The 27,713-nt window shown below is 50.4% G+C and overlaps 15 protein-coding genes across 15 annotated transcripts; 7 read left to right on the plus strand and 8 right to left on the minus strand.

Annotated features, from left to right (window-relative positions):
• Nucleotides 1–639: 639 nt before the first annotated feature.
• EI90DRAFT_2265597 (uncharacterized protein) lies at nucleotides 640–2,488 on the minus strand. Its single transcript, XM_039052787.1, has 5 exons — nucleotides 2,011–2,488; nucleotides 1,795–1,956; nucleotides 1,683–1,748; nucleotides 1,486–1,630; nucleotides 640–1,422 (listed from the first exon to the last, which is right to left on the minus strand). Exons 1-5 carry the CDS (start codon nucleotides 2,347–2,349, stop codon nucleotides 881–883), a joined length of 1,254 nt encoding a protein of 417 aa, XP_038921248.1. The 5' UTR covers nucleotides 2,350–2,488; the 3' UTR covers nucleotides 640–880.
• Nucleotides 2,489–3,397: 909 nt separating this feature from the next.
• EI90DRAFT_2265938 (uncharacterized protein) lies at nucleotides 3,398–5,359 on the minus strand. Its single transcript, XM_039052788.1, has 2 exons — nucleotides 4,610–5,359; nucleotides 3,398–4,558 (listed from the first exon to the last, which is right to left on the minus strand). The coding sequence occupies exons 1-2, from the start codon at nucleotides 5,206–5,208 to the stop codon at nucleotides 3,445–3,447; spliced, it is 1,713 nt and encodes a 570-aa protein (XP_038921249.1). The 5' UTR covers nucleotides 5,209–5,359; the 3' UTR covers nucleotides 3,398–3,444.
• EI90DRAFT_2266245 (uncharacterized protein) lies at nucleotides 5,049–6,951 on the minus strand. The gene is made up of 3 exons (XM_039052789.1): nucleotides 6,567–6,951; nucleotides 6,304–6,504; nucleotides 5,049–6,242 (listed from the first exon to the last, which is right to left on the minus strand). The coding sequence occupies exons 1-3, from the start codon at nucleotides 6,768–6,770 to the stop codon at nucleotides 5,511–5,513; spliced, it is 1,137 nt and encodes a 378-aa protein (XP_038921250.1). The 5' UTR covers nucleotides 6,771–6,951; the 3' UTR covers nucleotides 5,049–5,510.
• Nucleotides 6,952–7,024: 73 nt separating this feature from the next.
• On the minus strand, nucleotides 7,025–7,877 carry EI90DRAFT_2907605 (ribosomal protein S5 domain 2-type protein; the record flags this gene model as incomplete). Its single annotated transcript, XM_039054289.1, has 2 exons — nucleotides 7,025–7,547; nucleotides 7,597–7,877. Coding segments are annotated over 2 exons (804 nt in total), but the record flags the coding sequence as incomplete, so codon positions are not given.
• A 133-nt stretch (nucleotides 7,878–8,010) lies between these two features.
• On the plus strand, nucleotides 8,011–9,337 carry EI90DRAFT_2990255 (putative methyltransferase). The gene is made up of 6 exons (XM_039056086.1): nucleotides 8,011–8,127; nucleotides 8,180–8,238; nucleotides 8,289–8,431; nucleotides 8,487–8,677; nucleotides 8,733–8,803; nucleotides 8,855–9,337. Exons 1-6 carry the CDS (start codon nucleotides 8,059–8,061, stop codon nucleotides 9,108–9,110), a joined length of 789 nt encoding a protein of 262 aa, XP_038921252.1. The 5' UTR covers nucleotides 8,011–8,058; the 3' UTR covers nucleotides 9,111–9,337.
• A 13-nt stretch (nucleotides 9,338–9,350) lies between these two features.
• Nucleotides 9,351–10,471, plus strand: EI90DRAFT_2990258 (RF-1 domain-containing protein). The gene is made up of 5 exons (XM_039056087.1): nucleotides 9,351–9,396; nucleotides 9,453–9,634; nucleotides 9,685–9,784; nucleotides 9,839–9,928; nucleotides 9,980–10,471. The coding sequence occupies exons 1-5, from the start codon at nucleotides 9,379–9,381 to the stop codon at nucleotides 10,151–10,153; spliced, it is 564 nt and encodes a 187-aa protein (XP_038921253.1). The 5' UTR covers nucleotides 9,351–9,378; the 3' UTR covers nucleotides 10,154–10,471.
• EI90DRAFT_3117458 (uncharacterized protein) lies at nucleotides 10,180–10,839 on the minus strand (the record flags this gene model as incomplete). The annotated part of the gene is made up of 2 exons (XM_039062994.1): nucleotides 10,180–10,469; nucleotides 10,521–10,839. 2 exons carry the CDS (start codon nucleotides 10,837–10,839, stop codon nucleotides 10,180–10,182), a joined length of 609 nt encoding a protein of 202 aa, XP_038921254.1.
• Nucleotides 10,840–11,724: 885 nt separating this feature from the next.
• On the plus strand, nucleotides 11,725–13,040 carry EI90DRAFT_3144027 (3-oxo-5-alpha-steroid 4-dehydrogenase-domain-containing protein; the record flags this gene model as incomplete). The annotated part of the gene is made up of 7 exons (XM_039065086.1): nucleotides 11,725–11,871; nucleotides 11,958–12,116; nucleotides 12,169–12,311; nucleotides 12,373–12,423; nucleotides 12,477–12,612; nucleotides 12,671–12,845; nucleotides 12,910–13,040. 7 exons carry the CDS (start codon nucleotides 11,725–11,727, stop codon nucleotides 13,038–13,040), a joined length of 942 nt encoding a protein of 313 aa, XP_038921255.1.
• A 56-nt stretch (nucleotides 13,041–13,096) lies between these two features.
• On the minus strand, nucleotides 13,097–13,689 carry EI90DRAFT_3037406 (heat shock factor binding protein 1-domain-containing protein). The gene is made up of 3 exons (XM_039058776.1): nucleotides 13,490–13,689; nucleotides 13,343–13,409; nucleotides 13,097–13,283 (listed from the first exon to the last, which is right to left on the minus strand). The coding sequence occupies exons 1-3, from the start codon at nucleotides 13,670–13,672 to the stop codon at nucleotides 13,126–13,128; spliced, it is 408 nt and encodes a 135-aa protein (XP_038921256.1). The 5' UTR covers nucleotides 13,673–13,689; the 3' UTR covers nucleotides 13,097–13,125.
• Nucleotides 13,690–13,851: 162 nt separating this feature from the next.
• On the plus strand, nucleotides 13,852–15,136 carry EI90DRAFT_3117460 (NAD(P)-binding protein; the record flags this gene model as incomplete). Its single annotated transcript, XM_039062995.1, has 8 exons — nucleotides 13,852–13,884; nucleotides 13,939–13,975; nucleotides 14,038–14,056; nucleotides 14,119–14,592; nucleotides 14,655–14,814; nucleotides 14,872–14,946; nucleotides 15,000–15,051; nucleotides 15,108–15,136. 8 exons carry the CDS (start codon nucleotides 13,852–13,854, stop codon nucleotides 15,134–15,136), a joined length of 879 nt encoding a protein of 292 aa, XP_038921257.1.
• A 143-nt stretch (nucleotides 15,137–15,279) lies between these two features.
• On the minus strand, nucleotides 15,280–16,648 carry EI90DRAFT_3037413 (uncharacterized protein; the record flags this gene model as incomplete). Its single annotated transcript, XM_039058777.1, has 6 exons — nucleotides 16,325–16,648; nucleotides 16,200–16,275; nucleotides 16,069–16,145; nucleotides 15,873–16,011; nucleotides 15,520–15,823; nucleotides 15,280–15,464 (listed from the first exon to the last, which is right to left on the minus strand). Exons 1-6 carry the CDS (start codon nucleotides 16,590–16,592, stop codon nucleotides 15,282–15,284), a joined length of 1,047 nt encoding a protein of 348 aa, XP_038921258.1. The 5' UTR covers nucleotides 16,593–16,648.
• A 172-nt stretch (nucleotides 16,649–16,820) lies between these two features.
• On the plus strand, nucleotides 16,821–19,107 carry EI90DRAFT_3012642 (uncharacterized protein; the record flags this gene model as incomplete). The annotated part of the gene is made up of 5 exons (XM_039056577.1): nucleotides 16,821–16,883; nucleotides 16,942–17,533; nucleotides 17,560–18,050; nucleotides 18,095–18,499; nucleotides 18,559–19,107. 5 exons carry the CDS (start codon nucleotides 16,821–16,823, stop codon nucleotides 19,105–19,107), a joined length of 2,100 nt encoding a protein of 699 aa, XP_038921259.1.
• A 1,536-nt stretch (nucleotides 19,108–20,643) lies between these two features.
• Nucleotides 20,644–22,103, plus strand: EI90DRAFT_3037416 (uncharacterized protein). The gene has a single exon (XM_039058778.1). It carries the CDS (start codon nucleotides 20,815–20,817, stop codon nucleotides 22,030–22,032), a length of 1,218 nt encoding a protein of 405 aa, XP_038921260.1. The 5' UTR covers nucleotides 20,644–20,814; the 3' UTR covers nucleotides 22,033–22,103.
• Nucleotides 22,104–22,403: 300 nt separating this feature from the next.
• On the plus strand, nucleotides 22,404–24,231 carry EI90DRAFT_3037417 (uncharacterized protein; the record flags this gene model as incomplete). Its single annotated transcript, XM_039058779.1, has 2 exons — nucleotides 22,404–23,818; nucleotides 23,898–24,231. Coding segments are annotated over exons 1-2 (1,336 nt in total), but the record flags the coding sequence as incomplete, so codon positions are not given.
• A 143-nt stretch (nucleotides 24,232–24,374) lies between these two features.
• EI90DRAFT_3279266 (uncharacterized protein) lies at nucleotides 24,375–27,402 on the minus strand. The gene is made up of 12 exons (XM_039066659.1): nucleotides 27,054–27,402; nucleotides 26,792–26,988; nucleotides 26,650–26,716; nucleotides 26,459–26,584; nucleotides 26,368–26,391; nucleotides 26,133–26,304; nucleotides 25,940–26,014; nucleotides 25,360–25,878; nucleotides 25,161–25,302; nucleotides 24,849–25,064; nucleotides 24,608–24,769; nucleotides 24,375–24,542 (listed from the first exon to the last, which is right to left on the minus strand). The coding sequence occupies exons 1-12, from the start codon at nucleotides 27,137–27,139 to the stop codon at nucleotides 24,502–24,504; spliced, it is 1,827 nt and encodes a 608-aa protein (XP_038921262.1). The 5' UTR covers nucleotides 27,140–27,402; the 3' UTR covers nucleotides 24,375–24,501.
• Nucleotides 27,403–27,713: the final 311 nt, after the last annotated feature.

Raw genomic sequence — 27,713 nt, forward strand, 5'->3', positions numbered from 1 at the left:
GAGCCATCGAAGACTAGATGACCATACCACTCGCTCGAGATACCATCCGGTCTCGTAACCGTTATAGGTATGGGTGGCGCTGGTGATGACCCCAGGGGCTGCTGGGCCATCGTCGACTGGGCTGGCGGGGTGGGTGGGGAGTTGGGCCCCGGGTTTGATGCAACCCCCACGTGCACTGGGCCCACGTTTTTCTTCCTAACATTGTTGATCCGGTTCCGACGCTTTTTGCCTTTCGAATCAGCAGCATGCTTCATGATGAACTCCAAGATCTTCATGGATTTAAATGGATCAAATTCCTCATCGCTTCCGACACATCCGGTGGTGACCTCGCTTTCAGTATCATTGACATCACTTGCAGAGGATACTTGTGACTCGTGGGAGTTCACAAGGCATGCGGGCGAAAGGGATTCGGATAACTGAGAGGTGTTTGTCATTGGTGATGGCTCTGGGACGATGGGTGTTGTCAGGCTGCGCAGGAAAGTGTCTAGACTATTCTCTCGCACTGGAGACATATCAGCGGGGGGAGGGAGATGCGAGTTGGGGGTGCTAGAAGCATCCCGAGTTTTATCTGGAGGCTGTTGAACAACAGATGACATATCTGAGTAATCCGGAGAGTGAGTTCCATGATGGCTTTCAGAAGGTGAATAGACCCTATTCTGTTCAGATGAGGCTGTTCGGTTCTCGGGCTGACGTGAGATGATTGGGCGGTGATGGTGACTGCCAGGGGATTGTAACAAGCTATGAGCAAGTTGATAGGAAGGATGACCAGTGCCTGGCTGAGGGGTGATCGACGACCCTGACCCTGGATCATTTATCGGAGTCGAAATATGATCCAGCATCCGGAAAGCGGCCCAGGCTTGGACATTGTTTGTTACCACACTCATCGGATGGATGCCAGCGCTGGCGGGATGATTAATGTCAAGCAGATTGATTGGGGCTCCGTGGGCAACGGCATCTTCCGGTGGAAATGGTCCCTGGATTCCCCCACTTGGAGCAGACTCCGCACTGCTCTGCCGGCAGAATGAGTCAAACCACTGGTCTTGTATGGCAGATGCAGGAGAGGAAGGATTCGAAAAAGAGATTGCGAGGGGTTGATACTGGCTGGTCGAAGCCCCGATATTATCCGGGAGACGCGAGGTAGGAAGCAGTCCCATGGGCTGACCAAGGATATCAGAACGAGTATAGGGGTTCCCCGAGAAGAAGGTCGGATGGGAAGTCGAAATAAATGCACCAAACCCAGGAGGTGGCGCTGCAGATGGACGGGACCAATAGCCCTCGAATTAGCAATGGTACCTTGGGGCATTGTGGGTGGGTTCGGGGGTAGTTTGGATGGGCTTGCTTGACGAGGACGTTTATTCTGATCATCGGAAAAACTATACATGCTCGTTGATCCATCTTCCTCTACATGCCTTCTCTTTGTCCCTGCGTCATAGAGTCGGAGCTCAATACTAGCGTTGTAAACTGGTGCACGCAAGCCCGACATACCCCTAGGACTGGATGCGCTTTGAACAGTGGTTATCGTCGTACTTCCCCGTCCTTCACGGTCATCAGAGATATCCATCCCTGCAAGCTTCACGAGATATGGCCCAGTTGGGAACCATGGTCTCGTGAAGCGCGATGAATCCATTGTCTGAAATCCACGTCAGTTCCCGTGATTACAAACAATACATTATTGATCGTACCTGGCTCAATAGTTGAGGTAATATGGGGTGCGAATTTGTCTGAATAAGGCTGAGATTCACGCTTCTCTAAGCCATGTGTCAATATGTGTCTCAGGGACTTTGCATCACCTACTTGTTGTAGAGCAATGGGCACTTGCTCCCATACGAGACAATCCAACCCCTTCTGGGCCCGGGGCGGCGGACGGCGAGTGATCTGAGGAGGATGTGAAGTGATGATGATAAAGTGGAAGGTCGGGTAGCTTGAGCTATAAGGGGGAGACTCTGCATCACAGAACTGGACGTCACACTCAGTCGTTTCCGGATGGCACCAAATTACCACTCTGCAGACCTTTAAAGCTTGAATAAACGCGTCAATGAGCGCCATGGAATCTCCCTCGACGTTCGAGATGCGGGCGAGGCCGATCAGCAGTGGCTGGTTGCGAAGGATATTGTAAGACTCTGAAAAGGGTCTAAATTTATCACAAGCAATGGATCCATATCCATTGGAACCGCTGGGGCTCGAAGGGAACGAATAAGTGACAAAAGCCATTTGAAGATCGCTGCCGTTGTGGAGAGCTTCAAGTCGGGTCAGAATTGGCTTCACCATTGCATCACATGCGAGGCTACTCAGAGCAGCTGCAGTCTCCATAGATGCGTCAATAAGGAGGACCACTCGGACATTCGTCATAAGTTATAGAAGCGAAACAGCCGGACTGGATCGACAAGCTGCGGCTCACGGGGCGTGGCCGTTCGTAACAACCTCGGCGGGGCTTTTAGTCGCTTCAGCGGCGCTTGCTCGAGCGTTGACGAGTGGGATGTCTGGTGTAAGACACAAAATGAACGTTCACAAAAGTTTGCACCCGCGCGGACTCGTTGACCTAGAATGGCAGGCGGTATCTCAAAATTGATGTGGAGCCAAATTGGGTTCGATCATTTTTGTATTGACCCAGGAATATCGCGATATTAATGTACAGTTGCAGTTGCAGCCATGCAAACTCCGTAAACGTTCGAATATTACACGATATGTATACGATCCAAGTATTCCAGGGCTTTATGTCTGCGCAGCCGTATTGGGACAGCCACTTATTCTTCACTTTATTGGAGTCATACAATTCCAAAATATTGGATAGCTGGGGTCACTTAAAAGGGGCCCAGCTATCCAAAAATCGAGCTTATCGGGCCAACACTTGCCATGATAGGCAGTTTCCAGCATCTGCTTTCTCTGCATTCCCATTTGAGTTTTCCATTCTCCTTTCGTTCAACTTCTTTTTCCAGCACTTCGCAAGGGGTACACAGTTGTGAAAAGAGAAATTTTCAAGTCCCGAACTGATTTCGTCCTCGTGTGCGTTCCAATGTCACATACGCATTGAATGGCGTGAGGCTTCCCCCAGAGGCGTTCCAATGTCCACCCATAGATATTCAATGGTTTGGCCTTGAGCGCGACAATCGATCGGTGAACGCGTACGCACGATCCATCGTTATTTGTCGGCTTTTAATTACCTTCTTGTCCCATTCCGCGTGTTTATTTCGAATGTTCGTTGAATGGGAAAGATAGGAATTGTTGTTTTTCCCAATATATCCTTCGCATCAAATGTCTTCTCTTGGATCGGCCCATATGTTTATAAATTGGCCTGGAACGCCATTTGCAATATCCATACCAAGCTAAAAAGGTTTACACACTCTCTCTAGTAAATGATGGAAAATGCGAAGTGCGACATTGAAGGGACGACCGGACTAGGCCAAGATATGACCATGGAATCAAGAATTAAAATAATGGAAAAGACTATTGGCGTCCCGTGCCTGTTCCAGGTCCGGCTTTGCTTGAGGCTATAAGGCGAAGAATCTCCGCGGGAATCCCTGAGTGCGAAGTATTGTTCGGAGGCATAGGAGCGCCGGACCCCGACGTTTGTCTGACGTGCCCCGTGGGTCGCGTACCAAGTGAGTTGCCTTGTTGTGCTTGCATTGGTAAGAACCCGGCCCGTGGAGGGCGACCAGCATATCCGCCCAATGATTGTTGCTGCTGTACCTGCTGCGATTGACTTCCTATTTGCTGCTGCTGCTGCTGCTGTTGACGCAACCAAGTTTGGATCTGAGCCATACTACTCCCTGGAGCACCGAAACTCGAGACGGCGTTGTGCACAGGGCCCGGGCTGAAACCAAGGGCATTGGCAACCCCTGAGGCAGGCGGCGGCAGTCCAAGACCAATCGGATTGCCTTGCTGAGCCGCAGAGTTGACACCAGTAGTAGGCTGCTGTGGTTGTTGTTGTGGCTGCTGCTGCTGCTGCTGCTGCTGCTGCTGTTGCTGTTGCTGTTGCTGTTGCTGTTGCTGTTGCTGTTGCTGTTGCTGTTGCTGTTGCTGCTGTTGCTGTTGCTGTTGCTGTTGCTGCTGCTGGGTCTGCTGCCTCACACGTGCTCTAGAGATTGTCGCCAGTTGCTGAAGCTGTTTCTGCTGTGCCGCAGCCGTCAAAATATTAGGCTGAGCAACCACTGACTCAGGTTGTGAAGGCTGAAGCGGCCGATGGACCGAACTCGACACCGAAGTCGTGAGACGAGGTAATTCATCCGTCACGAAAACCGCGCCATAAACTTTTGGCTCCTCCGTGGGGTTGGATGCGGGAAAGGGGAAAAGCATGATGCCGCGATTCGGCCCCTGCCCCGGGAATTGTATGTTCACGGTACAAACGAGCCCGCTCCTATGCATAATGATGTATAGGGCTTGATAAACCTTCTCGTTAATCCCTATATCCACTCCGGGACTTCGTTGCTTCGCCGGATAGAACCCAACCAACGGTACGTCCCTCGCCCTGATTATCGCCATGATCTCTTCGAGGGAGCCGGAAGTGAAAGACGCAATCGGGAACTTCAAGGTCTGGGGCCAAGAATCAACCCCTGCGTCCCTTAAAAAAAAGTTCAGTTTCGACATAAAGCGAGTAGGAAGACAGTCGTACTCCGCCGTTCTCCGGAATGGCTGTGCGAAGGCAATCACCCGGAAATCCCTCATTCCACCTTTATTGTTATCCAACGCTTGGAAGTGGATTATGCCTTTCCATCTCTTTTGCGAGACTGCTTGACTGCCGGTCTCTGTGGGAGCGCCAGACTGAGACTTTGAAAGCACCGTTTGTTGCAAAGCTTGGTTAGTTGATTGAACTTGCTGAACAGCTTGTTGCGATTGGGCAGGATTCTTAGCTGCGCTTTGTCCCGCGGCTACACCATGAGTTACAATCATCCGTGGATCCAAAACTGGGTTCTGTACCGCGGGTAATGAGGCACCACCGCTTGCTGATCTTTGCTGCTGCATTGCTTGCAACTGGTGGAATTGGGTCATGCTGTTGAAAATAGGCATTGGATTACTGGCCTGACCGGGGGGGATCTGTGGATGTAACTGTTGAGTGGAGTGTGGTTGGGGAATGGAGTTACTCATGGTGTTTTGACTCGGAGCCTGTCCGTTGAGGGTCGAAGGATGTAGTTGCACAGTGTTTCCCTGAGTTGCACCTGGTTGAGCACGCAGAGGGCCGCTGGCGGGCGCAAGGGAACGTGCTGACGGCATTCCAGATGTTGCCTGCGCTGGCTGGGTAGCTTGCCGAGAAATGTGTTGCTGCAGCACATGTGCTTGGATTGCAGCTGCTTTCTGGGATTGAGTAGCTGATACAGGTTGTGTGGGACTGAGATTGTTCGGATTAGAAACAGGAAGAGGTGGATTGCGGGAGCCGGGGATTTGTGGTGGCGGTGGAGGCAGTCGGACAGCTTGCGCTGTTGTCGGGCTTGTGGCGGAGAGTTGGGTCGAGGGGTTGGTAGTTCCATTGCTGCTCGGAGCCGGAGGTCCGGAGTCTTTCGAGGCCACCGCTGGACTCACCTGGGGGCCAATATGAGTCTGGTGGTGTCGTTGGAGTGCAGCTCTGTACTCGTCCGCTTGCAGGCGGGGTGGAATACCCTGAGAGTGTCCATTTGTAGGTGTAGCATTGGTATTAGGCCCTGTATTGGAATTTGAAGATACGGCAGAGGTGAGGGGGGAGGGGGAATACCCAGATTCCCAGGGGGAGCACGGGCCACAGGTCGTGGGGAGTTCAGCTTCGCTCTTTTACTAGGCGGTTGTGGATTATCGGGTAAGGGGGCCGGAGCAGATGACGTCCCATGCGTCGCCGTGGGTTGGTCTAAGGCAAGAGAGCGTTTCATGCCGTCAGGCTGAAATGGAAGCCTGTTTTGCAGCCCAGAAGTCATCATGCTATGACCAGGAGGAAGCTGAAACCATGATTGCCCAGGTTTATCAACAGTTTTTTTGTGTAACTCCCTAAGCTCCGGAAGATGTGTCATCGTGACAAGATTGAAGTGGATACCCCGCTTCCTTATCTCATTTGGTAAGCCATCCCATGTTAAGCCATCCAGAGACTTCGATGTATTGTGGGAGGAGGGAACAGATGTATTCGTGGGGCTATGAGCGAATAGAAGTAAGTAAAACTTAGGCAGGGGCGGGTCTACAAAGTCGGGATTCTCCTCCGACTTATTCGTTGGGAAGAGGTATTTGTTTTCATGGGCTCTCAGCCACTTTCGAGCATTATGCGCCTCTATCTGATCATCAAACATCTGACCAAGAGTCGTAAGGCGCACGTTACTGTGTTTCGGGATGAGCTTCAATGTCACAAACCTCTAATGCTGCTACGATTGCATCAAGTACTGCCATCCCACCTGAGCATGCGGCCCGACCTATTCCGACCTCCGCACGGTGCGTTTTTAGGTACATGAACGCATGTTCCGGTGGGCAAAGTGGAATAGTTCCCAGAATCGGTGATCTGTGGATGGAGTATTCGGACGCCGCGCGAGAGTAGCAAACGACACCAACTCGTATCTGTGATCATTTAGGGCTCGTACTTAGAGGTCCCATCGTACATCCTAAAATGTTCGGCGTACTCGATGATGAGGGTTGGCCGCCCTGATATCCGTGATCATCCGGGCGAAGTAAGTATGCAAGTTCTTTTGCCATTCTGAAGATTGAGGGCTGCCATCTAACAAGATTACAACGTCTGCCTTGGGTACCGACTTCCCTAACTGCTGTAACTCGGAGACAGGTTGGGGTTGCTCGGCGACAGCACTTATTGGCGCCGAATGTGACATCAAGGCGTATTTGGGTTGGTTTGCAGCGGCAACTGCCACGATTCCCCGTCACGGTAGGGTATTTGTCGCCGAAGACAAAAGCTTCAGCTCTTGATGCGTGGACGAACGAGGACAGGTGGTCAGGAGACGGATTGAATTGAATTACAGTTGTATCAAATCGACAGTTAAGGAACATCGAGCCACTAAGTACTGTGGCGGTAGGTGTATTCGGTAGACAATGGTTGCGGATGCATGTAAGGGCTGAGGCGATAGCTTTAGCGTTCGTTCATCTCGTAATCTACATCCATAGGTACTTTAGAAACGCCGGTAACAACAGGCTGCCCCCCACTGCTCATCGCGGACGCAAGTCTATCTGTTCTTAAAAGAACCACGCCTGTCATTTCTGCGTGTATAGCGTTCGCGGCTTCCCCAGTCAACCTCAGCATCTCCATGAATCTGTCCACAACCACATGGGTCTCTAACGTCACAAGACTCGCCTTTCCAGATCTGGGTAGAACACCAACAGTGAGATGGGGTATGTCAGCTTCCTCGATCGAGGTGAGATCAAGGAGGGGCGTGGCATCGTAAAGGCCACAAGTGATTGCGCAGACCAAGTCCGTCATCGCAATGCCAGCATCGACAAGAGCGAGAGTTGTGGCATTTATGGCCGTCTGTAGTAGCGAGCCGTCAGATTGCAAGACCTGGACGTTGATGTCGATGTTGGAGCGAGGATACAAAGCTGTTTGGATCACAGGTTCGAACGTCGATCTGATATTGGCTGCGAATTCAAGCATGCGTCTGGAGGATAAATCAGGAAATACAGAGTAGAAATGATGAATGTGCTAACTTGTCCCCTCGACCTCTTCTGTTTCCGAGTGAACTCTGTCCACTGAAAGATGGTGCATCCACAGAAACATTAATTGTAGCTCGGTCGTGTACCGAAGAACTCCTTAATCGAGGTTCTTTAGGGCCGTGGATGGTTACAAGAACTGATGTTAATCCATGGGAGACGGTGGCGCTACCATCCGCCTGAGTGTGAGATGCTAATTCAAGGTTCAGGGATCGAAGTTCAGTCGACTTGCGCCCATCAGAGCGAAAACCATGGTCAGATAAAATTTCTGGGCGAGACTACCTCCCCTTGAGTGAGATAAGCGTGATGAGGCGTCGGCAAGGCGTTAGTTGTTACTCACCATTGGAGATCTCAACGACAAAAAAAAATTATTGTTACACACAGACTTAGTGGGTGGTGGGTGCACGTGCCTTACATAAATCTCTCAATCGGGTCCAAGTCCGTTCGATCGTTTTCGAGATGGGCAAAAAGCGAAAGGGACTTGAGCAAGAGTTGGAGGAAGACCCGCTGGCTCACCTATTTCCTCAGGTTCGAAGGCTATGCTTCATGTGTAGGACTGCAACTAACACCTGACAATTAGAAACGTTTCTATCGTCAACGAGCCCATGCAAACCCATTCTCCGACCACTCATTGGAATAGTAAGTTAAGATACACCAACAAGCAAGTCAAATCAATACTATGTCCTTAGCCCTCCTTCCCCTGGCGAAATGGACTGGTCGAAACATTACCCCGCTCATCCAACCAAGAAGGTTGAGTTCGCTGACATAGGATGCGGCTTTGGTGGTCTCCTCGTCGGTCTGGCGCCCCTTTTTCCGCAAACGTTGATGCTAGGTGTGAATTTTTGTGCCCGAATTGCTCGGAAATAGTGACATCGGAACCCCCTCAGGAATGGAAATCCGGATCAATGTGACACAATATGTGGCGGATCGCATTGCAGCACTGCGTCTAAAGAGTGCGCAGGCAGCTGGGAGCGAGGAGGGTGCCAAATCCCCCATTGTGCCTGGAGGTTACCAAAACATATCAGTTGTTCGGGCAAATGCTATGAAGTTCCTACCCAACTTCTTTGAGAAAGGCCAGGTGTCATTCGCATTCGTTCAATTCCGCAATACATGGAACTGAAACAAGGCCTCAGCTGAGCAAGATATTTTTCCTTTTCCCTGACCCGCACTTCAAAGCCCGCAAACACAAAGCGCGAATAATCTCGTTAGTCTTAATTACCTTGCCTATCCCCCGATACTGAGTAAACCTTATCAGTCCAACGCTTCTGGCTGAGTACGCGTACGTGCTCAGACCTTCTGGTATCGTTTACACCATCACGGACGTGAAGGCATTGCATGATTGGATGGTCCATCATTTATCCTCATTTCCCGCTTTCGAACGCATACCCGATGAGGAGCTCACAGGAGATCCTGTATTGGAGCAAACTAGGACAGCCACCGAAGAAGGGAAGAAGGTTGAACGCAACGGAGGAAACAAATTTGTTGCTTGTTATCGGAGAAAAAATGTATGAATTCTGTGGCTAATGTTATATTGATATATTCCACCGAGTCTACATTCCCCCAGTTTCGCCAAAATAACAACTATTCTGCAAATAGCAATTCTCTAAGCTGCCATCCAGGAGCTACTTATGCATGAAGGAGGGCAGGCGCCTCCGCGTATCTTGCTTGTACAATCGTGCTTGCCGGAGCCTCCTCGCTCGTATAATCTCAGTCCGTACCGGGTGTGAGCGCAAAACCGGGAATTGCCGATGGTCTCCAAGAACACAAACCACACTATGCATGCCCATTCGAATACCTCTTAAATGTGCATTAGTCAACTGTCCCGAGTATCCTCGCGGGCAAAAAACACCTACTTCAAAGTTCGCAGTCCATTCCTCTCGCTTATAGCCAACGGGTGTACGCGTGCATTTTCAGGCCGCAGGTACGCAGGAGAAGAAGCGGGAATTGCACTGGATTGGGTTCGTAAGTTCGAGTCACGAAAGCTCGGGAGGGAGGATGTGCATCTAGAATTCACGCGCAGCTCTGGTCCTGGAGGGTGAGTCCATTTCACTCCGGTGCTGTGAGCCAATTGCTCATCGAAATCAGGCAAAATGTTAACAAGGTTAATACAAAAGTTGTGATACGGTGTCCCCTCGATTCAACGCCATGGATACCGGTTTGGTGCCGTGAGAATCTTCGGACGCTCGTAAGTTAGTCAAGCGAATGCCGGAGCTGGAATCCAAATCACGACGATAATTAGCCTGCATACGTTCCTTCATCGCGGTCCATCATGGTGACATCAACTCGCTTTCGATCGCAAGCGCAGAACGTCGAAGATGGGCTTCGAAAGGTTGGAGTGCTTGTCGCATGGCATGAAACCCTACTGACCGTTCCTTGATAGCTGCACGACACCATTTTGTCTTGCATTAGGGGCTTTATTGTGAACGAGCCAACGGAGGAACAACGACAACATGTCCGAAATCTGGAGAAGAAGGGGAAGGCTAAGATGCGAATCGAGAAGGAGAGACGGGGAAACGTGAAAAGTTTGAGAAGTAGAGTTCGGTTCGACGATTGAGCTCTGCCTTGTGCAATGTTGTATTCCTACTCATTCCCAAAAGAGATAAGACTTTTAGATTCCTTCTTTTTCTTCTTCGTCTTCGCAGAGTCTTTGCTGGGTTTCTCATCCCGTGATGCTGGAGTCTTGCGTTTCGCCCCAAGCACACCCAAATTTTGTTGGCCAGTTGATATGGTTACCTTTGAGGATGAGGAGATGGATAGCGAGTCGGCTTTCAGAGATGATCCTTGATGTGGTCTTGTGTCTTCTGGGGACCCGGGTAATTTCTTATCTTCAATTTTACTCTCTGGTTCGGGAAGTGGTGGCAATCCTTGCGCTATGATTTTATTCAGCTGTAGAAATAGGGAACAGAAATGTGCTCACGGACCTTTCCGTCGCTCATTTTCGGCCTCGCGCTCTGTGAGATGCTTTCCTTCTTTGAGAACAACGACAGTAGGTTTCTCGTCGCCAGTTTCGGCGCCGTCGTCCTCATCGGCCCGATTTCGATCCTCGCTTGCCCGTTCGCGAGGTCTCCTAGGGATTGCGGGGCGATTTACATCGAGTTGTTCCATTTCAGGTTCATCTCCATAGTCATCTCCCTCCTCGTCCGGAGCTTTTCCGGAGACCTTTCCTTGCAATGCAAGCAAGAAACTCGGGATATTGGGATTATATTGGAGACGCTGGGAGATTAAACGATCATTTGGCATCCTTTCGAGAGAAATAAGGATTACTAGGTGCGAAACAAATTCGGAAACTCGACAGCAATCGCGCGAGATCGGTACGATGAAACTCAGCGGAGTTGGCCGAAATTTCAGTGAGGGCCATTCATGGCCGGCAGTGCTGGTATAGAGCATAGTTGCAAGAGGCGCCATTGACGACTTTGGGAATGAGCATTTGCTCGACTGGGAAGAGCGGAGTGCCCTTGCTCGGCCACGCTAACTCACTCTACACTATAGTACATGGATCCCAAAGGATTCGAAGGATATGGTTAGAGGCCAGCATGGCTCGGGTTGTGGTAAAGAGGACAGGGCCAATCTGCGGTGTTGGAGGACGGGTACGTCACCGTTGGCTGGAAGGATCCTGAGCAACGACTTGTCTCCAGAATTTCCAGCCACAAGAATCTCATTCGAGGTCCCTCACATCTCGATGGAATGAAAGTGTCTTTATCACCATGGTTGAAACCCACGTCTTGTACAAGGTTCTAGTCACCTCGCCGTCAACACAAGTCAGTATCTGAGGAGCTCACACGTTGACATATGTGGGGTTCCGCTCCACGGAGCATTAATGAAGGTACCACGAACAATATCTCGTGGCCTTACACGGTCTCACCAAATCGTTGTCCTTAGCCTATAGATTGCTTCCATCTAAGACTTTATCCGGTCACCCCGTTCCGCAAACTCCACGGTACCTTACATCCCGTTGTAATGGTCGTGAATTCCCCTATAGCCAAAATGTTTTCCAGTTGTATTGTGTCTCGCATCAGGCTTATCTACAGTTCCATGTTAGATGAATGCGCAATTACATTTACATCCCCAAGCGTCATACAAATATTTTGGCCCGTGGGACTCGAGTACGACGCACTTTTGGTCAGAATGCCAGTCAACGTTACGATCAAACCCGCAGGACGCGCGCTTGCACTTGCCAAGGGTCTTCCCGTTATACTCACTTTTGACGAGAAAACGGCTGAACAAGTTACCATTGGGGATGTCAAGTCGGCGCTTCAGGCCAAGTTTCCACGCGTAAGTGCAGCTTCCTGCGTGAGAGTACAGAACCTAATATGCTTGCTCCGCGCGCCTGTGATGTTCAGTTTAGCGTGTTTCGTCAGAAATTTTCACTAGAGGGGTCCAAAAACGCTCTTGATGATGAGAAAACTCTGATCGAAACATCGTCGGAGAATAAAAGTGCTGCTTCTGGCTCTTTCACCCTCACCGTGAAGGACCTAGGGCCTCAAGTTAGCTGGAGGACGGTGTTCTTGGTCGAATATGTGCGCTGTCGCCTTCCTTAACTCTTGCATTCTAATATTCCCCACTTCAAAGGCTGGACCCCTGATTATTCACCCATTGATCTACCTCTTCCCTCAAGTTTTTTATCGCACTACCTTTGAGCATTCACAACTGCAAACTTTAACATATGTTCTTGTGCTGTTGCACTTCCTCAAAAGGGAGCTTGAAACGTTATTGTATGCCACCCCGTCAACCAAGCGTTCCAATCCGCTCATCGCACACTCCGGGTTTGCGTAGTGTCCATCGCTTCTCTCATGCGACAATGCCGCTCCGTAACATCTTCAAAAAGTGATTTAACTGAATTCGGTCGAATTCGAGTGTCTGCTCACTTGTCCTTCTAGCTCGGCCCACTACCATATCCTCAGTGGGATCCTCCTTGCTGGCGGTGTATATGGCCCTTGGTATTCAAGGAAAGCCCTTGCGGGCTCTTTGCGGGCTAACCCGACCTTCCTTGCAGCATGCACTGGGGTCTGGCTAGTATGTTCTGTATTGTCAGAAGTTTGACAGCCAATCCTGAGAGTATGTTTCATCCTAGGTTGCAGAAGCACTCAATTTCCATGCCCATCTGACAGTCCGGAATCTTCGTCCGGCTGGAACAAAGACCAGAGGAATTCCGAGGGGAGGGCTTTTCGAGCTTGTTTCAGTCCCGAATTACTTCACAGAGGTGGTTGCTTGGACCGCAATCACGGTCATGACGCAAAGCCCTTTCGGTAAGATTAGTCATACATTGTCATATGAATCCGGTCTCTCACATTGCCGCTCGGATCAATGAAGCTGTCCTCTTTTTGGTCGTCTCAACCGGTCAGATGGCTATCTGGGCTGCAAAGAAACACAGGGGCTACAAGAAGGAATTCGGTTCGAACTACCCGAAAGGGCGGAAGGCAATGTTCCCATTCATTTTCTGAACCGATTCGCGACAACCCTTCATCCAAAACGTCTTTAAATGTCTGCCAATTGTTGCTGCATCGTGCGCGCCCTGCTCAATTGAGACTAGGTTTTATCTATGCTGTCCGAACTGATCTGTCTTGCCGTTGGCCCACCGTTTACTGCTACTGGGGCCCCCGGCGTTGGCGGAACCGCAAGGTCCCCATTAATGAGGTCATGGATGGCGTTCTCAAGGGCGTCCACCCGTGAGGACATTTGGCTCACTCAGGGTGACCATTCGAGGGTCAGCTCAATTGTTAGTATCCAAGCGGGGATTACATACTCCGATCTATGATTTGACCTGACATCTCGTCAAACCGGCTTTCCAGCTGTGTCAGCATCGATTCCACCTGAAGAGAGCCAAGTGAATAAATGAAAGCCGAAGGTGATTCAATGACTGGTTTCGCCAATCATTAAGGTGAACACTTACAAAAGCGGTGAGCTCATGTGGGCTTGTCGCATCTTCCGGACGCGTCAAGGGTGTTGGAGCGCTGGTTAATTCTGCGTTGTTTGTTGGGGGTTCTGTTGGCGTCGTTGGCGCGTTGATGGAACGGGAGTTGATAGTGGTTTTGGAGTTAGAAGTTGGAGTTGACACATTCAGAGGTTTTGACATGACAACAGTTGTTCCTAAGGCGTGCGATGGCGTCTATGTAGGTGTGTCACGTGTCAGTGATTGGAGGCCGCAACCGTCGGAACTTCCGGCTATGTGATTGCTCCTGCGAACCCATGGGGAAATCGGTATAAGTATAAGCTCCCCCACTTGATCCGTCAATCTTAATATCCCCTTCCACAATGACCACAACTATTCCCAAGTACTCCCAAAAGGTTTGGCCATGAACTCTCCGCGATCGACACCACAGAGCCTCATAGTCATTGTAGCCAATCTGTGTCGTCAGCGGCGTTGGTTCCGGCACCGGTGAGCTATGATGACCGGCTGTGCTCTTATTGTGCTTCACTAACGAGGTCATTGTCTTGCAGGCACTGGAAATGCATGCGCGTAAGCAAAGTCAAGACACCGCCGCAATCTCTAAACCCACTCTACTCCCCCTATTGCTCCAGCCGTCTTTTTGGAAAGCGGGGCTATAGGGTTGCTCTTATAGCTCGATATATAGAATCCTTGCAGGCAGCCGTGACCGAGATTAATGGTTATGAAGGCGGTGAAGCAGCCGCATTCCCGATTACACAATACAACAAAGCAGAAGTCTCCCGCGTTTTCAAGGAAATTAAGGCAAAGTGGCCAGGGGCTGAGATCCGCGTTGCCATCTACAATACCGGACACCGAGTCGCGAAACCTTTCCTGGAACTGACCCAGCACGATATAGGCAAGTGTCCCGCTGCTGCTGCCGCTACTTCCTTGTTAAGTGACCTGTCCTGTTGGGCCAATTTTTTGGCCGATCGGGCATCTGAAAAATCAACAGATGAATCGGTTCAAACAAACATTCTGGGTGGCTTTGCATTTTCCCAGGAGGCAATTCTATCGTTCCGCGAGTACGCCATCAACGAGCTAGGAAACCGAGGCGTACTGATATTTACGTGAGTCACTATGCTCTTCCTGCACTCCGACAGTCTTTCAGACTCGACGTTTCGATCCACAGTTCCGCTACATCCGCATGGAGGGGGAATCCGACGATGGCTGCATTCGCTGCGGGGAAACATGGTGTTCGTGCGCTGTCACAGAGTCTGAATAAAGAATTCGGGAAACAGAACATTCATGTGGCTCATGCGATTATTGATGGCCCCATTATAACGAAGATTGTGAGTCTATATTTGACATTTCAAGACAAAACTCGGCTCCCTTAACTGCTATTGTAGACGCGGAAGACTTTTGGTACTCCGGAGTGGGATACCAACCCGGATATCGTTTTGAATCCAGCAGATATCGCCACAGTGCGTCGACCTTTTGAGACAGCATGCTGTGACAGCTCACGGTCTTATTGTAGGCGTATTGGTATCTTGCCCATCAGCCTCGCTCAGCATGGACATGGGAGATTGGTACGTCATTCCCAGCTGCTGATTGATGGTGCCTCTGTTTAGATTGCTCCGCACAGATCTTCGACCCGCACATGAAACTTGGTGAAGGCTGTGTACGAGTTTTGATGCGAGATTCGCCTTTGGCAGGGACGTTGTATACTACATGCATGATGCTCGTTGTTTTGAAAAAAAGCTTTTGCTATTTGCAACATCGTTACCAAACATACTCAGTCTCGTCCAGGCAAGGCTCTTTAATCCAATTCGGGTCCCGTTGATGTTCTACGTAGGCTACCTCTAGCCTGCCCACGACCACCTCGCGGTGATGATGGTGAGCCCGAGTCTCCGCCTCCGAGTAACCCACTAATCATATCCCATGGAGTCGTAAGCTTCCGCACCGAAAAGCCGAAGTATATTTGCCCAATCTGAGTATTGACCTGATGAATAGTTGTCAATAATGAAACGTGCAAGCTACATTAGAAACCAAGTTACTTGGTTTGAGAAGACTTCGGAGATGACCGGACTTGATGATTTGTATTGCGCCACCAGCTTTAACCACGCAGTTCGAGCGGGTAATGGCTGCGAACTTGATGGTGGAGATTGTTCTCCTCGCTGGCAGACCCGGATTAGAAGCTGGAGAAAATTCAGGGCAGGGTCAGATGTAACCAAGACCTCATCATCTAGAGGGAGAGGGAGAGGTGGGTGAAGGAGGAGAGTTGGTCGAGATTGAGATAAGAGACCGATGAATTTGGAGAGGATGATCCGAGAGCACAATATGTTTTGCAACAATAGGTACCTGGAATAGATGGACTTAGTACAAATAAGGGATGAAAATTTTCACTTACGGCAGCACGCCTCTTATTGCAAATCGCGCTGGCTCTGGGTCAGATTGTACCCATTTGGCCATCATTGTGGCGTGTAGTCGGGCGCAGTCGCGCGTGCCACCAGCAATGAAGTGGCGCTCCGCTAGCTCGAATGAACCCTCTAAACAAGTTAAGAATTCAGTTCAAACTTCCTCAATCTTTGGGGGCACTGCTTTGCCTTTCACTAAAAGTTCCCCAATATGATAATGAAGCACAGGATCCCCAGCCGGGTCCCCTGTAAAGTCTGATGACCACCTAGCAAGACAAATCAGGATCGGCCCACGAGTTTAGGCAGATCAATTCGCTTACGCGACTGCTTTTTCTATCAGCACTTTTCTCCAAGTTCCTTGTCTTCCAACCAGAGCAATGAGCTGTGTCACGTTTCCTAATTATGTGAGAGAGGCAGGATGATGGCAACCGATATTCAGCCATACCTCTTGACGCGTCGTTCACTTCTTGTTCCATTTCATGATACACATCAATCATATAAACACCAAGGTCCGAGCCGCTCCCAGCGTGTCCGGCTTTCAGGAGCTCCTTAGCTGCTTGAAATAAGACTTGTGCAGCAGTGTCAAATGCTCGCGCTTTCACATAGCGAGACGCGAACGTCCTAGCTTTCTGGTGCGCCTCGTATGCCTGTCCACTGGAAATGAGGGGAAGGATCGCGGCGAGCGCTTTATCAGGCGAACCCTTTGGGGCCATTTCCGCACAATAAGTAGAGACCTCAAGCAAACGAGGTGAAGTCACCTGACCTCGATCCCCCCCCGATTTGGCTCGAACTAATTCAGTCGCTGCAACCCCCCCATATTTGAGCCTCATGCAAAACACGCTCATCTTACGGTCTTACTCATCGCTAACCCGCCTCTTTTCGTCTCTGTCGCACAGATAGCCCGTATAGAACCGCTATCTGGGGGACCTGCGCTCCGTGCTATGTCCGTGAGAACTAGACATCCCACAACTGGTGGTAAATGTGCGATTTTTTGGGACTTGGACGTGCGTTATCAAAACACGATGCCGTGGTCTTCTCTGAGATGTGATGTTTTGACATTAGGGGACCGCGATTCCGCCGGCCGGGATGTCTATTGGACAGGCGGTTGAGGCTTTGCGCACTTTTGGTGTCAAACATGGGGAGCTATGCGAGTTTAAGGCTTACATATCACCAGCTTCAGAATCCGAGCTCAGCCAGGCAACGATACGGCTAGCAAGCGATCTTCAGCAGTATGGCGTAACTCTCAGCCTCCACAAGCCTGGGATCTCTGGAGCTGGAGGGCGCAAGGAATACATACAAATCTCAGACATGATGGTTTTCGTGTTGGACCATGGGCCTTTGGCAACAGTTATCCTAGTGTCCAATGACCACAGCCTAGGATACCCAATATCGTTGCTGCGGAATCGGCTATTTGAAGTGATAGTCCTTTGTCCTGGTGAATTTGACCACTACACACCAATACACATGCGCAGCCTCGATGCTGTTTGGGAAGCACGGGACGATGGGGCGGTGACACCGGTTCCGAGCAGACCAACATCCTCGTTTGCGGTAGGACGACCGGCCTCCCAGGCGCAGAGGCGACCGAGTTCGCAGCTTCAGCAGCCATTCCACCAAGCTCAGATTGAGCGGCCCATTTCACGAAGCCAGATTCAAAGTCCAGTTTCGCAAGCTCAATCACAGCGGCAGCACAAGTACAGCGCCCGACCTCTCAAGCCCAGGCTCAACATCCGGCCTCCCAACTCCAGCTTACCCAGCCGCCCCAACCTCAACCTCCACCTCAGCCTCAGCCTCAGCCTCAGGCCCATGGCCCTAGCCCTCAAGCACAAGTGCAGCCGCCAGCCCCCCGGCCGCAGTCGCAGCGTTCACATCCTCAAGTAGCCCCGATAGCTCCTCCATCAGAGACAGCAGGCACTGTCTCTACCGCTTCAACTACTACTGGGCCGCGTCCACTACCACCAAACGAGCGAAGGCCGCGCAGCCAGGATATTCCCGTGGGAGATCCTGTGCATTACGCTGATCCCCAGGTAGAGTCAGTCGTTTCTGGTGCCTCTGGCACTCAGCGTTCATTCGATATCACCCCTGGCGGCGGTAGGCCCCCTAGTTCCTTCGAGCGTGTCATGAGTGCGCGGGAGACACAGCCAGCCCCCGCTTCGCCCTGGTCTTTTTCTACCGTACTGTCAGACACGTCCCCTCCCTCGATAACCAATCATTTGAGTTACCGAGGATGGCCGCTCAGCCTGCGGCAGTACATTCGCCCCCTACGACGCTGGCTACTCTGACCACGACTCCATCTATGTGGCCACTCCCTGGCGCACCTCTGTATCCGGTGACCAGTCTGGGAGATTCGCCTACTGGTGTCCTATCCCACATCACCGATAGTCCACGAGGTTCCTCCGTGTCTGGGGAAGGCTTTCCCGATCGAGTAGAGTTCCCATCCTTTGGTTCGGATCCTGGAAGCGCCGGGCCATCTTCCCCTCGGACAATGCGTCCATCTATCATCAACCCATCCTTGTTTGGTGATACAACGGCTGAACAACTCCACGCTGACCAGCTTAGCAACCTTTTAGGAGGGCTAAGCAAGAGCATTTCTAGAGGTGCGCCCTCCGCAACTGCTTCCGAGGTGAATTTTCGAAATCAAGTTCATTACGACTTACATGATGCTGACCGCTTACCACCTAGTTAAGGCTTTCCGCTTTGCTACACCCACCCTCTCGTGGGACCGGCGGCACTAGTACGCCTAGTGACTCCGCACAAACTATTCGGCCGCTTGATACCCCTGGAACCTCCATCATGTTGCGTCAACCAGCGTTCCAACCCCCTCCACCCCCACCTAGGACCAACCTCCCTGCATTTAGTACACCTGCCTCTGTTCTCTCACCATTTAGGAATTTTCATGCGCCACCGCCTTCCGCATCATCATTTGTCCCTACATTGCCTTTAACGTCGACACCCGGTGGAAATCATTTTTCCCGACACGGGCCCACTCCTGAGGATAGGGCCTCCTTTCAGACCCTTATCCGCGTTCTTGAACGGTTCCGTGCGATGGGTACCCTAATGCCCCTCCGCTCTGCGGTGGGTAGTGAGTTGCGCCAACTTGATCCTAAAGTGTATGAGAAGGCTGGAGTCAAGACGTTTAAAGAATATTCAGCTTTAGCAGAAAAGAAAGGAATCGTTGAGCTTATTGGTGGATCGCCTGGGAAGGAGAAGATTACTCTTGGTTTCAAGTAATTCAGACGTATAACTCGCTGGTCGCCGAGTGATATCTCAGTATCATTTCCGTTTTTTTTTTCGAAGTGCGCGTTCTAGAAGCACGCTATATAGCAGCGTAGTGGAACGGTATAGCTTGCTAGTCCATTCCCCTTTGTTATTCCATTCTGAGTTCAGTGACGAATGCATGCTTCTCCCGTTCAGCGGTACAAATCTTCAACAGCGGTTGTGCCCCAATCGATATTGGCTTGATGGTTCAACCAGGACCCGAAGTTGGAAAGATGGGGTCAATATTGGAGTTGGAATTCGCCCCCCCTGGGCCGGATTGTTTTTTTTTTTTGAATTATCGCTGAATTACTAGATTAGTATCATTCTTCGTGACCTCAACGTGCCTCGCGTCCCTGGTCCTCGGGCGGCGGCTCGCTGTGGGTGTATGTCTAAATGTTCAGTCCTAATCAATGTCACCCATAACTTCACACCAACCGTCAACTGTATCTAGACTCATTGTATCTTCCCTCCCTCGATGTCAACCAGTATATCCTGGCATTCAACGTCCACGATCTAAGGGAGGATCTAAAACGACATAAACAGACGGGAGAAACCTTTTTGCCGCTCTGGTATTGTTGTACTGTGACCTCAGCATTTGACCCTCCTTCAGGGTGACGCCCATCGATTCAAGTGGCGTGGCAAACTAGCTCTCACGGAACCACTTTGATATCGACAACAGCCACTACAGGGATGCATTAAGCTCTTCACTGTGTGAAAGACGATGAGCTCGCATTGACGACAGAACCGAGGCGGGATGACCATTGATCGGGGCGTCAGCTTCAAGTGTTATTCGACTTTACTCCATGCAGGCTTGCAATGCGAACTTTTTGAATAGTGACGCGGGTCTTGGAAAAGATCTCAGCTGAATTCACTACACTGCATCGTGAGCCATTGATACCCACGACAATGATCTCGGTCACAAGCCACAGTTCCTAGCATCATGCTTGCGCGATTCCCGGCTTCGGCCGTGGGGCTGCAACTGCTACCTTCGAACCACTCTGGAACCAATCCCTGGACTGGGATCGTTCGTAGAGAGTGGTGTCGGAGCATATTTACGCTGAAGCCCAGCACATGAGCTCAGATTATCGTAGACATCAGACCTGCTAATTAAGAGTGCGACGCGCGGTCCATGCAGCGATGCTTGTACCATTGAAGCTCCGTCAACTGTAACGGTGGCTGATGAAACTATGTAATGCTAGTTGCAAAAAAGCTAATCTCGTCTGTGAACAAGATTGAGAGCGTCATTTCGTTTCGTATGGCGGTGACGAAACATTAGATTAAACTTCATTTCTAGGCTCCCTCGGACCTAACATTGAGGCGTGGGACAACCCTTTGATGGGTTGCTGGAACCAGGACAAACAGCCAGGAGAGATGTATACCGGTAGATATCAGCCATCGTGGCAAGCAACGTTTGTGCGATAAACTGAGCTGGAGATGGTTGCGCCCTAGCTTCGGATCCAGATTTTCAATTGGGTACCTCAGGTAATTCAGTTCTTCAATCTAGACAATATAATAACGAGACATCCAAAAGCACCAGGCCCCTCATATGAGCACACTTCGTCCCCCCGCTGCTTTGGATCTTCCATGTGTCGTACTAGCTGGGAGCGGGTTTAGCGGACAACACGTTCCATCATTCGCATCACTTGGTGGTGGTTAAAGCTATCTCGAACAGCCCGTCCAATGTGCAATGCTCCCTACTCCATCTCTCCTTCGCCCCTAGCGAAACGATTCATGACCAGACCCATTTATCATGATCGTCTTCAAATTCCGCAACATGGTTATTCTGAATGTGTCTTGCGTTGTCCAAGGAGCATCTTGCACGGACCATCTCCACTTCGACAATGTATCTCCGTGGACCTTGTGGGCGACTTGGTGGTCACGACTGCCTCTCATACGCCTTCTCCTGTGAGATCTGATATCCTATGGAAGGGATCTAAGAGGGAAGTCGAAGGTCCCTCTCTGCTAAAGGACGCCGACACTCCTTGTCCTCCATATCTCTCATTTTGGGTGGCCGATCACCGTGAACGAGAAGCATTTTGGCATGGAAGACACCCCCCATACGCTGCGTATCTCGCATCACCGACAATGAAGTCCCTTCCCAATCTAGGTATTGCCACACCTGTTACCAACCAAGTGGACATGGATATCGATGGTGAGCGAGCCCCTTGTGGTTCCACATACCCGAATTGGCATGGGACTCGGGAAATGCCCTCAAACTCCACACGATCGTCCCTTCCCAAACCCGTTCTCAACCCAGAAGCAGGGCTTCGCCTTCGGCAACTCCGCATCACATCGGCGCGGTCTCTGTTCCCTCAGCTCGCAGGCGAAATGCAATTGCTCCTCTACAAAGAGATCCGCGCCGCGATGGAGCGGGAGGAAATAGCACTTCTCTCCAACGACCGTTTCCCGTCGGCAGTTTCAAAGGAACGTTCCGCATCGCTATCGACGACGGTGAGCAGTGGGGAGTACATTACCGCAACGCGAGGCGTGAAGCGGGCGTATGCGTCGGGACCCATGTGCTGCGGTAGGAACGAGGACCGGGCGAAAAAGAAATTCCGGGCCACCCTCGCCAGGTCATCCCGGCCCGCATCCGTTGTGCCACAAACAATTGAGAAAGTCGTCTACACCTCGGCCGGGCGACCGCACCTTTACGCCACATTATATTTGGACGAGGAAGGAATTTTGGAGCGCTCCTGGGCGGATAGCATGATGCATCGGAATCCGCCCGTTGATCTGCGGAAGATTGTCTTATGCGCCTCGCTGCGCTCAGCGTTCCATCGTGCCAGGTCAAAGGACCGTTCGTCCCTGGGGTGCGTAACAATCCGTAAACATTCGCTGGAATGCAAAGGCCTAGGGCTTGACGCTTGTCAATCAACAGGTTGCTTGACGGCAAGTTAAAAGCATTAGGGGGCCCACGACGTGTTGTTACTCCCGAGCATGGTGCATTGGACCTCAAATGCAGAGCGCGAAGTTGGTGACTTCATGGATGCCACACCAGCATCTTTCTCCCCTTACCTCCATAGTATGAAATGGAGCGAGTCCTTTTTGTCATTGGTCCGGACTTTTCCTATTTCCAGGGTTGCTTGCTTTTTTTGGGAACATTTCCTGTACTTCATTTTTACATGTATCTTTGTACTACTCTTGGGTTACAAACAGCCTGTCTGACAATCCCTTTCCGTGACGGAGGCGCCCGTAATGCAATGTTCTCACGCCCAGGGAGTTTCCTGGTGTATCAGCTGGGGCCTTGTCTTCATGAACTGAGGCCGCTTGTTCAAGTTATTGTGGTCCTCTTGGTGGCTGCCGAGGAACGCTTTCAGCTAGGCAATGGCCAGGACTTTGTTTCAGCCAACACACACAAAGGCTTTTTAGCTTCGCCTTTGTTTCCATTTGCCTCCGTCTCGCAGGAGCGCCGGCGCTCGAATGAATAAACTTCACCCGTGCGCACCTCTCCTGAACCCGCGCTTCCTCTCTTCAGTTCGGTCGCTGTTGCTCCACTGGGGATGAATCCGACACATCTCTCCGCTCCGAGTAACGATTCCCAGCAAACTGATCCTGATGAAACAGATTTTCCTTTAACTCCATTTCCACTTCGTGCACCTCATCGCTTCTGTCATGGCCCTTCGCCTCTTTCCCGCTTCGCTCGGGACGAACGGTATTATAGGGCGTCAGCCAGTTCGTCATGGTTTCCCTGCCCACCAGCACCACCGCCAGATTTGTTGCAGCCTTACCAGCCACGGTCTCCTGACTGGTGGCAAGAGCTCTACACCCTACCTCCCGGGTTTGAAAACGCATCGAAACGAGGTCATTATCCTCTCTCCGGCTTCTTCATGCTGGGGCGTTTGTGCGCCAGAGAGTCATCTAATATCCTAGATGTTCCCCTGCCTGCGATGGAAATGGACCCTAGTGATGACGAAGACTCATTTATGGACGATGATGAGGAAGATGACGATAGCATGGATTTAGACGATCCTTGTCCTCATCAATCAGCATCCCCCGAACCAAGGCCCGCATTTCCCTTCTGGTCAATCCCTCTCAGTGACCCTCATGTGGGAATGCTCCAGCATAAGGAGAGGAATCCTGAAGCTGAGACTTGGCTGCGTCAATATAGGTGGCACTTCCTTCACAGCTTTCCGCCCTTGCTGTATGACTACTTCCAAGCCATGCTCCAGCGGAGAGCGCAAGGAGGCCTAACGGACACAGATATCCATCTTTTGGCTTCTTATCAATCCTTGCCGATTGATGTACGAACAGCACTGGATCCCGCAAAAGACATTCATCGGCTTTTCCGGGCTCTGAATACGCCACTAGGTAAAGAGCCGGATGGAGACATGGAAGAAGGTTGCGATGCGCCTAGTGTCTTCCCAAGTAACGTTCCCTCCCATGTTCTCCCCCGTATCTCTCAACCATCAGGAGAGACTAAGAACAAGGGGAAATTCGAGCGTGAGCGACGGGACTCTTTTCCCAGGCTGCAGAATATCTCTGCGATGCATATGTGGAATACCAATAAATGCCAACCAATGGGGTCCGTTGATGCCCAAGAAACTTTGGAATACGAAGCAGAGCGTGACCTTACGCGCCGGTGGTTCATCTCGATGGCCTCTAGGGAATGCCCTATCGACATGAGGAAACATGCAATGGCGCTCCGGTGGAAGCGAGTTGTGTGGGGTTGGAACGATTTCGGGATGTGCGTATCTCACATCCTCTTTTCTTTTTTTTTTTTTTTTGGCTCACAACCTAACACCCTCCCCCCCCCTACTATACAGGAACGAGTTCATGCGGCACTGTCAGAGCATCCGGAATAATCGGATACAGAAGACGAACGAGTATTGGGCACAGTGCACGGTGGAAGTGTATGGAAAGAAATTTCCCGTTCGTCATTTTTCGTCAAGTTGGAGACCGTATCATGGCGTACCACCAGATTGAAAAAAGAAAAAAAAAGGAATAAAGACGAAGTCGTTTCCCTGCCTTCGCACAGATGCACGTTCACCACATCACTCCCCAGAATTAGCTACACATACTACATAGATGTATCTTTAATAGCTTGTATTGATGCTGTGTTTTCATGTAATACATTGGCCCCCCACCTACCCTTTAACTCCGAGACCGTACAAGACGTCAGGATTTGTTCAATATTCGTGTTGTTACAATATCCGATCCGCATCTACCAGTTTTACATAGACACGTTCTTGGGGAAACGCCGTCGATATATTGACTGGATACAACGTAATTTGAGAAAGGAAAAAAAAGGAAAAAGAAAAGATTAAAGAGTATAAGGTACACCTAGGAACGAGCTATTTTCCCATCAGCGACCTAGGGGTTCCAAACTTCATGATTCGTATGCTAGCTCAATTCTCTCTAGTCGAAGTCCTAATGAGCTGCAACTTCAGGAACACCACTGACGGACACAACTAGTAACGCAAGAAAGAAGTGTCAGTAAAGCTCCCCCCACAAAAAAAAACCAAAAAAGACAAACCATCATCAAAGTTGTATAACGGCTTGAGTTCAGCACTCCTATTCCAGAATATGTAACGCTTGATGAAATAAGGGAGTGTTTCCTTAAGCTGGTACGACATGTGGCGACTAGTTGGAACGGCGAAGATGTAGTCGAGTTCTTCGAGCGTACGCTGCTTCGTTTCTATAATAGTAGTAGGGGCAAAAAGAAAGGTTTAAAAGCTCAGCGTCCTTCACGATGGACAACGGAATGGCGACATTACCAGGTACGAGGAGGAAGATCATCACGAAGGCAGTCATGTTCAAACCAGCATAGAACGCGAAAGCACCAAGACTTCCAAGGACACTCAACATGCGGGGGAAAGTGATGGACAGGGCCGAAGCGTAGAAGAGGCACGTCGCGACAGCCCAGGACATGCCAATCTCACGATGGGTGAGAGGGAAGGCTTCCGCAGAATAAGGGAAAGGCACGGGACCCTCTCCGGGGAGTAGAACGCTGATTGGAAAAGAAGAAAGAAAAAAAGGTTCAAATGTTGGTGGTGGGAAATAATACAACAAAACTAGTCATGGCATACCAGTGAAGAGGTAGACAAAGAACGCAATGACACCAACGCGAGAGTTATTGCTTGTTGGGATGAGGAAAGCGAGACCAGCTGCAAGGAGACACCATGCCATGTTGGGGAACGTGAAAAGGAGGAGGTTCCGACGACCAAAAGTCTATTATCAAAAAGGGGAAATTTAGCGAGTGTAAAAAAAAGTCATTTCTGCCCCTACATCAATGGTCCAAACAGCAGGGAAGGCGAAAAGGAAGTTGACGAGACCGAACCCAAACGAGGCTAATAGCGCGCTCTTCGTAGAATATCCAGCCTCGGAAAAGATGGTGCTCGAGTAAAAGGCAATGATATTGATACCACACATTTGCTGGGCAATCATCACCACCCAACTCGCAAGCGTTGCCCGCCTGACACGGGGGATCGTGAACAACTCCACTGCACGGCTGAAGAAAGTAGATCCCTTCAGCACTTCCTTCTCGGCCTCAAGTTGCGCGTGGACATAGTACAGATCCCTTGCAGCCTGAAGCGGTGTGTTCCTCAAGCGAAGGAAAGACTGGAACGCTTCCTTGTAACGATTCTTCTTCATGAGCCAGCGAGGAGACTCGGGGCAGGTGAAGACGAAAAGAACTAGAGGAACGGCAGGGAGGAAAGCAGAGCCTATCTGGAGACGCCATGCGATTTTGCCGACGCGATAAAGAGCTAGGTTGGCACAGAAACCAAGGAAGATGCCAAACGCGGTCTATTGTGACCGGTGATATGAGTCGGAGGGGGGATGGGAATTCAATTGGAGTCATGCTTACCCATAATTGCCAAGACATTACCAAACCACCTCGGACAGCTGCAGGAGTATTTTCGGCAGCGAAGACCGGGACCGTCTATGATATAATGGGGGAGGATCGAGAAATTTGAAATAACGAATCAATGGACGAATATAACAAATGTCACAAAAAAATCAAATTCGGACGTGCCAAAAACGTCACGATCAAAACATACCGTAGCTTTGGGACCCATACCAAGTCCAAGAAGGAGACGACAAACGAGAAGTTGTGGCCATGTATGACAGAACCCTTGTCCGAGCACGGCGAAGACGCAGAATATCCCACAGAAGAAAATGGTGCCTCGACGACCGAGCAAGTTGTTGAGTGGATCGGTCAACCAACATCCTCTATGAGCACATGTGTAAGTCACCAAGAAATTGACGGCTGACGAAAAAAGAAAAGTCACTCACAATAATGCACTTGCAATATAGGGGCTATATTACGAAGCGGTTTTCAGCTGACGGACCAACGAACGCAAACATGATGGTTTTTTCTGCTCACCCTGAGTTAATGAGGCCTACGATCCATTGGTTTCGCGCAGCGTGAGGATTCGAAGCTTTCAAGCTGATGCCAAATTCCTCAGGGAAAGATAGATTGGCGCCGTTAGATCCCGTTTGATCCCAACCCCTAGCAGGAGGGACAAACTATTTAGCATATGGATCATCCATGGTTGCTTAAGAGACGGGACGTACTGAACGGCCGCAGCAATCGAACAGATGACGACTGTTTTGTACAAGTCCCACTTTTGGTCCCAACGATCTGTAGTAATTCAACATTGGAGGGAAAAAAAAATCAATTTGGACAACCGAGAAGAGACGTAAAGCACGGGCGTACGGGTCTTCTCGCGGCGAATGGCTTGGCGGTCTGCTTCATCCAGTTCTGGGATAGTTTCGAACTGACTAGGGTTCTGCGCGAGAAGTGCGCCTTTCTGAAGAAGCTTGAGCTGCTCCTCTAGGTCTTTTTCGCGGGCAAATCTTTCGACATCTCGAAGAAGGTCGTCACGGTGGATACCATGCAGAGGGTTCTGGATCCTGTGTTGTAGCGTTGATGAGTAACTGGGATAAGCGCTCAAGGAAAGGGAGAAGTGGTCCCTTACCTCGCATTGACATTGTTGTTGAGCACCTCACGAACGTCTTCGATTTTACCCTCTGTGAAACTGCCCTTCTCAAGCTTTGGATCCATGGTTCCCCGAATAGTAGAGCGTAGGAGGGAACTCCGACTAGGAGAGGAAAGGAGGGATGCAAAGCTGTGGGGGGATGCAAATTTTTTCCGCTTTATGTATACATCGGTTGTCTAGTCCCGAATACACCATATGCTAGCCCAGGAAGTCTACTTGATACAACGCGTGACTCGCTAATATGTGAACAATACCCGGGCCTGATGCACTTGATATACGCTAGATATTTTCTTTATTTCTTTCGTCGCACTATGTATCAGCCACAGACTGAAGATGGTTGTTAGGTACTCGTGTTGCTCAATATTCTGCCTGAACGTCAACGTCGACGTACATACCCAACGGAAAAGAGCCAAGCGAAATGCGCGCAGGACGTGGGGTCACTATTGTGTAGGCTTCCTTAACTTACTTATTCGTAGAGAAGGAAGAAATGTCTGATGGCTTCTCTGCGCGGGCCGCGGCCAGATCCAATACAAACAAGCTTAATTCTTCATCAATTCAAATTTCCATCTTTAATCTTAGGCGCTCGCCTAAAAAATTTTCTCTCTTCCTCATAAACAGAGCTATCAAGCAAACTAATGC

Source organism: Cantharellus anzutake (genome assembly GCF_015039405.1).
Source record: "Cantharellus anzutake strain C23 chromosome Unknown EI90scaffold_6, whole genome shotgun sequence".
Classification (NCBI taxonomy): Eukaryota; Fungi; Basidiomycota; class Agaricomycetes; order Cantharellales; family Hydnaceae; genus Cantharellus; species Cantharellus anzutake.